Below are 8,903 nucleotides of genomic sequence, written 5' to 3' on the forward strand. Positions count from 1 at the left end.
GTGTGTGTGTGTGTGTGTGTGTGTGTGTGTGTGTGTGTGTGATGGACTGAACTACAAACTTCTGGTCATTGTAGCTTTTGACTGTTAACAATGCGTCTTTATGTATTTTAGGAATTTCAGGGAAACGACGAAATTTTAAAGAAGCTGCACGCATATTTTAAAGAGACCACATCACTCTATGTTGGTCTGAAGTCAGTAAGTAAACGAACAGGAGCCTTATCACTCCACTTTCCTTTATCTTATGAATACAAGAAGAGGAACATGTGAATAAGATATATTTAAAAAGAGAAGTAAATGTGGATTTCCCGTTACAGTGATGGTTGCCGAGACAATGTATGGTGATGCACAGAGCGTCGTGTCAGTGAATGAAATGTAACTGGAACTTGTGGAGTTGTTGAAGCACCGAGATGCAGCGGCACAATAGAGAGGTAAATGTGTAAAGGAAAAAGTACCCTGTAGCTTGACTTAATGGTCGTACAATAAGGTGACTGGTGCTCTGACGGCTATAATACGAAACAGAAGACTGAGTAAAGAGGTTGGAATAAAAGATCATGCAGATGTTCCAGTGTTTCTTTTAATGTACAGGTGCATGTCCCCCGGATGACATCAGTTCGAAAACAAGAGTGATAATAGTGCAAATGTGACTCAAGGAAATTACAGGCTTAAATGGTAGAGTTGGAGAGAATGGAAGAGAAAAGGGTATGAAGGAGCGTGTACAGCCAAAATGGTGGTTAAGTATGGTAAATAAATGAGGAAGAACATGAGTTACGAAAGTCGAAGGAGCAAGATACCTGACTAAGGATAAAAATGGATGGATGAATTATCCATGGAGAAGCACATAATAAGGGAGGAACACTATTCTTCAACGTGGCAGTCGACATAAGAGCTCATTCCCATTGACTACTGTGAAACGCATCTAAAAAGTAAAAGAAATAGTAATATGTAGGTGCGTTGCTACGAACTGGAGCCGAAATTTTATAATACCTGAGTGATGACTGAAAAGATGTGTGGGTCATTTCACTGGGCATTCTCTTGATTGTTATCCTAATTTAATGTTTTCATACTCTTATATCTGGATTTATCTCGCACTGCCCAGTTATACTTTAATGGAGAGTCGAATGATGATGATGATGATGATGATGATGATCATGATGATAATGATCATGATGACGACGATGATGATGATAATGATGATGGAGTCCCATATATATGCAAAACAACTACTGACAGCACACAAGCCTTCCAACGACATTGCCCGACCCATTGTTGTTTTCCGCTGAAGGCAAATATAACCCCAGTTTCGAGTATCCATAACGACGAGAATGTTATGGCGGCGCTGTTATTACGGACACAATATACAGAGGTGAGGGGCGGCTCGTCATCGCGGCGGGAGGCGGGCAGGTGCGACGCTGTAATATGCAGGAGGATGTATCGTCGGAGTAATGAGCCTCTGTGTACCCCGCCCCACATCACCCCGCCCTTCGCCTCCCCTCTCCATCGTACCTCCTCCCCGTCCTACTCCACCCAAAGCCACCCCTCTCTCCCTGCTCACGGCCCCAACTCACTACCTCAACTATCTCAAACCACCAAACTCTACGTTACCCCTATCCTACCTTCACTTCACCTCTCACTCATAGCACCCATAACCTCCCTTTATACTGTACAATACCTCATCCTGCCTCATCCCATACCATCGCTATCCTCTCTCTTTCTCTCTCTCTCTCACACACACACACACACACACACACACACACACATACACACACAAACTAACCCCTTCTATCTATATATATATATATATCTCTCTCTAAAAGCAGTATACCCTTGCCTCTATGTATTCCAACTAATCCCACCCCACTTTTCCCCACTCCAAGTCACCCCTATCTTAACTCTCCCTCACAATCCTCATAAACTGAACTCCCTTCCCTCACCCTGTGGAATTCCCATCTCTACCCCTCGTTCCCTTCCCTCATTTCCCACTTTCCTCTTCGCTTCCTCCTTTTCCTACGACCCTCTCCTTTCCTCCCAGTACCATTCATGACTCCCCTCTAACCATGTAAACGTCGCTTCTTCGCCCTCGTCTCCCCTCTCCTGTTTCCATCTTACTTTCCTCTCCCTTCTCCCTCCTTCCCGCTTCCCTCTTCTCCCCTCTTGTATCTCCCTCTTTCTCTCACATCCCTTCCCTCGTAGTGTGAAACTCCCACTTCCAGTTTTTAGTCTTCTTCCTTTTACCACGTTTTCTTCCTCCCATACTTCCTCCTTTCTCTCCTCTTCCCTTTCATACGTCCCACCCCCCGCCTCTCTCTCTCTCTCTCTCTCTCTCTCTCTTTCTCTCTCTCTCTCTCCGCCCCGCAACGCCCCACCCCGCCCCGCCCTGCCCCGCCTGCATTATTACCCTCGTATGTTTAATGTAGGATAATTTGCAGCGGCGTTTCACATCCATAATTCCTGATGGAGGTTGCTAAACTCTATGATTAGACGGGTGAAAATCCCTCCCCTCTACAGTTGCCCTTTGTAGTTCCTTTATAACGTCTCAAAAACCGTGACTAAACCTAACACAAGCATGCTAAACTAATGAATACCTAGAAAGCTCTCAGAGAGCGCATACCTCCGCCAATGACACTGCCATTAAAAAGGATCCGGATCCGGATCCGCCCCCGAATTTAAACAATTCATTCTTGGTCCATGGCCCACCTTTCCACAAAATTTCATTGAAATTCATGGAGAACTTTTGGGGATATTCTGCGGGATACTCCGGATCCGGATTCGGATCCGCCCCCCAATTTAACGATTTCTTCCTTGGTCCATGGCCCAACCTTCCACATATTTTCATCAAAATCCATTCATAACTTTTTGAGTAATCCTCCGAACAGACAGACGGACAAACACACAAGCAAACCAACGGCGGCAAAAGCATAGCCTCCTTGGCGGAGGTAATAATCAAACGGGTTGCAATCTCGGTTCGTTATTTCGGAATTACTGTAGAATATCGCACAAAATCTAGAAACGTAAAAGATCTAATCACCGGCATTGTACAGTTGCGGTCAAAAGATTTTTTAACACTTACTCATAACTGTTTAAAAATGTAATAATATCATGCTAAACTGTCCAGTTATATCAAAACGAGTCAGAAGATTTGTAATCTCGCTTCGTTACTCAAAACCCCAAACATATATAGGGTGTACTGACCGCAGCTGCTCATGACAGAGAGTAACTGAATTTTAGAGTGTAGTAAAAAACAAAAAACTGCTCTCGCTGTGACATTCTGGAAATCAGGACGAAATTTTTTGACACTGTACTGCATGTCCTATTTCAATAATCATATATTATTTTCTATTCTGACACTCAGGGAAATAGAATAACATGACATCAGACTTTATTTTTTTAATCAAAATTACAACATATACCACAACATATGGGCAACCATTGTTCAAGTTCACTTTCATCACACACACAGGTGCCGGTAGTTCTTTACCCGAGTATTGATTGGTAGATGCATGAGGTGAGTGTATTGTGAGATTGTGGTGGATTAAGTGTGCTGTGCTAAGAAGTGCATGAAACGTTTTATGGTGTGAGGTGCATAAGGTGAGTGCGTTGTGAGTGTGAGTGGAGGAGGGGCATGGAGTGAGTATGTGTGTTAAGGTGTGAGATGCAGATGGAGTGTGTTCAGAGTAAACTCCTCGAAGTGAGTATGTGTACAGTGGATTGTAATGATTAAAGTGTTTTGAGAGAGTGAGTTGCATGAAGTGTGCTATGGTGTGAGGTGCATGAAGTGAAAGTATTGCTAGAATGAGGTGCATGAAGTGTGTTATGTGATGTGCATGAAATGAGCGTGCTTTGGTGTGGGGTGCATGTGATGTGTTATGAGAGTAAGGTACATGTATTGAGTATCGTTATGTATGGTGTGGTGTGGTGTGAGGTCCATGAGTTAAGAGTTGTGAGAGTGATGTGCACAAAGGGAGTTTGTGTGTTGTGGTATGCGGTGCGTGGTGTGTGTGTGCTGTGACTAAAGTGCATAAAGTAAATATATTGATACAGTGAGGTGCATGATATGTGTTGTAGTAAAAATGTATGAAGTGGGTGTGCTGTTAGTGAAGGGCACGGAGTGAATCTGTGAAAATAAGGTGCAGGAGCTGAGAACGTGTGACGAGGTGTGAGGTGTGTTATGGTGCAGGGGTTGGCATTTCATGGAGGGCAGAGTGGATGGTTTATGAATTGTGTTTCGTCTTGATACTTAAGCAAGGGGTTCCTCTGTTCTTAATACATAAATTCATTTCACTCTTTCAGAACGACGATATTGTGCTATATTTTATTCATGCTACCTCTACAATTTTTTTTTTTTTTTCAGCTCTGGAAAAGCCTCTTGCATTGAATGGATTACTGAAGGCTATTACTAACTCCTCTAGTCCGAGAAGTAAATCGTCTGGATGTAGCAAGAAAAATTAAAGGGTCATTATAATAATGGGTTAATAGAATATGAATTTTTGGCTGTGTTGGGTAAGTAACAGCAACCGTCTAAGCCAGTGGTTCCCAACTCGTTTCAGGCCATGGACCACCAACCCAATAAGAAAAATGTTGTGGACCATTTCATTTTTGATTAAGTATAAAGAAGTATACACAACAAGCATTTTTGATTGAAATACATTTATTCAAAATAATTTCGAGAAATTATACAAAATAATAGCCAGCTAACATTTTAATATTTCTTAAAAACATAATTTCCTGGAAATAGAATAGTTGTGTAACATTTTGCCCTAAAATTTATTTCTAACAAACAGAATTTTCAAATTATGCAGGAGTATACAACTAATAAACACTTTCCTTTCAAATTATATTCATTCATTTTTACTTGCAACCAGACTTTTGGATTCTTTTCTCACTCACAAGCTTTTCAATATTAGGAGCGGTACTTGATAATGCACAACGAATATCGCTTTCCACTGCAAGACGATTCCTCTGTTTCGACTTAATGTGCAGCAGACATGAAAACCCACTCTCACACATGTAATTTGATGCAAATGGCAAAAGATATCTGAGTGCATGTGATGACAGATTTGGGTAAGTACCAGTCATGCTGGCCCAAAATTTTTCCATGGTAGATCGTTGGTACATATCTTGAGCCGCCAAATCATTTTTCAGCTCCAAAAATTCCTCCTGCAGATCCTCTGGAACACTGTGAACATCGCTTGTGAATGGATTCCTGATGAAAGATAACTCATCCCTTGTCATGTCCACCTCTGGAAACTAATGCTGAAATTCATCCCGCAGCTTTCGTAAATGCTCGAGAATTTGCATCTGAAAGCCTTTCTTTTCCCCGAGCACGGCATCTACACGTGGAAACTGAACCAAATTGTCACTTGCGACTCGTCCGATCCAGAGTTCTAGTTCCTCGAGAAAAGCCCTGATGATGCCTTGGTGAGAGAACAGATTTGCACATTTCCCTTGCAGCTGAAGATTCAATTTGTTCAAGATTCCAAAAATATCAGCAAGGTATGCAAGTTCTGATTCTGACTGTGTTAGCATATTTCTTAAATCCTCTTTCCCTTGAGACTGGAGAAAGAAAGTCAGTTCTTCTCTTAGTTCAAAAATTCTTTTGAGTACGTTCCCTGCTGACAACCACCGTACAGAAGTGTAGAACAACAACACCTCAAAGTCGGAACCCATGTCCTGACATAATTTTCTGAACAGCGTGGTGTTCACTGCTGATGATTTGATGTAATTAACCACCTTCACTAATCCTTTGAAAATGGCGTTCAGGTGATCCGGCAGTGTTTTTGACGCTAATGCCTCTCTGTGAATGAAGCAATGAATACCAGTTACCAATGGAGCACGCTGCTTCACCAACGCTTGGAAGCTTGATCTTGAGCCTAGCATTGCAGGTGCACCATCAGTGGTAACACCCACCAAATTTTTCCAATCCAGACCATTTGCTTCGAAGAAATTGTCAACAACTTCTAACACATCCTGAGCCCTTGTGGTGGTGCCAAGAGTCTTACAAAAGAGAAATTCTTCTTTGACGTCCCCATCAACCATGTATCATGCAAACACCATTAGCTGAGAGGACAATGAGACATCAGTTGATTCATCCAACTGTATGGCAAACAATGGAGATTTCTTTATTTCATCCACAACTTGTTCACTGATGTTTTGTGAGATATCATCTATCCGTCTCGATACAGTGTTATTAGATACAGATATATCATTTAGCTTCCGTGCTGCGTCCTCACCGACAACAAGTCTCACCATTTCTTTTGCACAAGGTAGCACAAGTTGCTCTACAATTGTATGAGGCTTCTTGGCCTATGCAACTTTGTATGCTACAATGTAGGAAGCTTGCACTGCATTGGAGGTCTTTTCATAGAATGTACCTGATGAGTCAAGGAGCTGCCGCTTGAGAGCTGATAACTGCCACTCAAAATAATCTTTATCCTTTTGCAACAAACTGGGGTGACACTTTTCGAGGTAGAGCTTAAGCTTAGCTGGCTTCAGTGACTCATTCCCCAAGACTTTGAAGCAAATAACACACTGTGGTAATTCCATGCCATCTTTTTCTTGACAAGTGAAGTCGAATTTAATGTAGTCCTCTGAATACTTGCGCCTGACAGTCCTCCCCGCCATTGCTATTTATTCAGATCTGTGGGCAGTGCAAGGAAATATAAGTTACACGTTGAGTTTGGCAATACTAACGATAAAACGTAAGATGAAGTCAGTAATGTAACACCATGTGCCGTAAACAGCATAAACCAGCATAACACAGCACGCAGCATAACAATTGACCAGAAATATTTCACTCTGTTCACACTTCCTCCCTGCTTCATAAAAAAAAAACTACATTTTGCAGAAAAAAACGAAATCAAATTACACCAGACCTGTTAAACAGCGCAGGACGAATGATACAACTAATCATCTCAGCTGTTCGGTTGCTACTGGTGTCTGGCTAGTTGCCACAGCGCGGCAGCTGACAGGAATCAACAGGATGGCCTGTCACCTCCGCAATGAACTCACACCATGTCACTCAAACGCCACAATGAACAACACATCGAATATAAATGAATTAACAATAATTCTAACACAACTTAAAGGCTGCCAATACATTTCTTAAATAGGAATAATATTATAAAATGAATGGCCATTTTTTTATTTTGATTAAATTGTTCGCACTGAGTTTTCAGTAAATTCAAAATTATATAGTCATTTTCAGTTTGTTACCAAATACAGTGGACATCCAGTGGACCACCCAAAAAGTCACCATGGACCACCAGTGGTCCATGGACCACCAGTTGGGAACCACTGGTCTAAGCAGTCTCCGTGCTGGTGAAGATAAAGGGTCGTTTTCTCGGTGGCTCAAGAGATTTCGCAACACTTCCTCCAGCATGAAAAAGTCTGCACGGTAGGCTACACTTTAACATCGTTTGATAGGTCATTGATGTTAAATTTTCCACTTGCAATAATAATATGCAAGTGAATAATCAAGGTGCACTTTGCATAATTTATTGCCTAGGAGGAGGTGCAACGAAGTCTCCAATGCCAACTAGAATACTGCTCACTATACTCTATCTACTTTAACATGGGCAAAAATTGCCATATCTCCATCTTGAATGCTGATCAGTAGCAAGGGATTAGTTAACACTAGAATATAGCGCCGTTTTCAAAGTGCGATGAAAAGGACATACAGCCTTACAGTTGTCTTGGTCTGCCACTGAACAACAGGAAATAAGTTACAAAAACAACGGAAATCTCAGCTGCAAAAGGATGGAAATTTCCGCCGAGTGTTTATATGAACAGCCTGACAACGATAAGAAATTTTCTGTTACACTCTTGTTATCTCCTGACACATGCAAGCATGTTGGAGCCTCTATAAACGAAAACTAAAACGAAATATTTACTTCCCTTTGCCTTCATTCACTTGTCCAGGATCCACCAGACGCTCCCCCCTCTTTCTCTTATAATATCGATTTTTTTTTTTTTTTTTTTTTTATCCAGTTACATCCTTCACGCTGTCCAGTCATACATTCCCATTCCCTTCATTTACTTTCCTCCAACACCGTCCGTTTCTTCCATCCGGTAACGTCCGTCCTTTCTGCCTAGTTACGCTCCTCATTTCCTTCCAATCACGTCCCTCCATTCCATCCAGCCACATTTATCCTTCTACTCCAGCCTCCACATTCCTTTATCTCTATTCACTGGAGTTTATTCTATCTGTCCAGTCCTTCCACTATATCCAGTCACGTCTCTAGTCCCCGACCGGTCACTTATGTCCATTCCATTCAGTCACATCCATCATTTTAGTCAAGTTTCCTCCTTCCTTCCCGTCCATTCCATCCCGTTACAGCTGTCCTTTCAACCCAGTCTATTTCTGACCAGTCATGTTCCCTGTCCCCGTCCGGTCAGGTCCATCTGCTCCCCCCCCCCCCCGGCACACACATTGAGTATCAGGTAACTTAGATGTGAGTGATGTGTGCTGTCCAGTGCCCTACATTATCGGCAAGGTTATGGTTCACACTAACTCTCCCAGCTGCACACATATCTCAACGCTTCCAGGCGTTACCGCTTACGCAGACTGCTGCCCCGAACTCCGATATATCTGGTTGTCGTCCGTTTTGAGTTAGTCTTGTCCGCTGGCTGTGCACTGGTCTTATCCGCAGAAAATCTTTATCGACTAGTCATTCGACATCGTCCTCTGTCATCTGTCATTGCCAACTGTCATTATTTTGTCATCACCCACTGTTATCTGCCATCTTCTGCAGTTACTTGACATCGTCCATAACCGCTCGGCATCGTCCGAACTTAACTGGCATCGTCCGTATTTGCCTGGCACCGTCTGTATTTACTTGGCATTCCCCGGTTCGTAGTTACTTGTTCTTTTCAAAAGTTACTCAGCATCGCTCACAGTAGTCACCATC

The 8,903-nt window shown here is 42.4% G+C and overlaps 2 protein-coding genes across 2 annotated transcripts; both read right to left on the bottom strand.

Moving 5' to 3' along the window:
- Positions 1-5,244: 5,244 nt before the first annotated feature.
- On the bottom strand, positions 5,245-6,033 carry LOC145393993 (zinc finger BED domain-containing protein 5-like). The gene has a single exon (XM_080267965.1). The coding sequence runs from the start codon at positions 6,031-6,033 to the stop codon at positions 5,245-5,247; it is 789 nt and encodes a 262-aa protein (XP_080124091.1).
- A 267-nt stretch (positions 6,034-6,300) lies between these two features.
- On the bottom strand, positions 6,301-6,618 carry LOC145393994 (protein FAM200B-like). Its single transcript, XM_080267966.1, has one exon. The coding sequence runs from the start codon at positions 6,616-6,618 to the stop codon at positions 6,301-6,303; it is 318 nt and encodes a 105-aa protein (XP_080124092.1).
- Between the last annotated feature and the right edge of the window lie 2,285 nt (positions 6,619-8,903).

Source organism: Coenobita brevimanus, chromosome 26 (assembly GCF_032717465.1).
Source record: "Coenobita brevimanus isolate Jiangsu-jjx chromosome 26, ASM3271746v2, whole genome shotgun sequence".
Taxonomy (NCBI): domain Eukaryota; kingdom Metazoa; phylum Arthropoda; class Malacostraca; order Decapoda; family Coenobitidae; genus Coenobita; species Coenobita brevimanus.

Excerpts from the sequence above, each read along its gene's own strand:
- LOC145393993 (XM_080267965.1), bottom strand. The coding sequence starts at position 6,033 with ATGGTTGATGGGGACGTCAAAGAAGAATTTCTCTTTTGTAAGACTCTT.
- LOC145393994 (XM_080267966.1), bottom strand. The coding sequence starts at position 6,618 with ATGGCGGGGAGGACTGTCAGGCGCAAGTATTCAGAGGACTACATTAAA.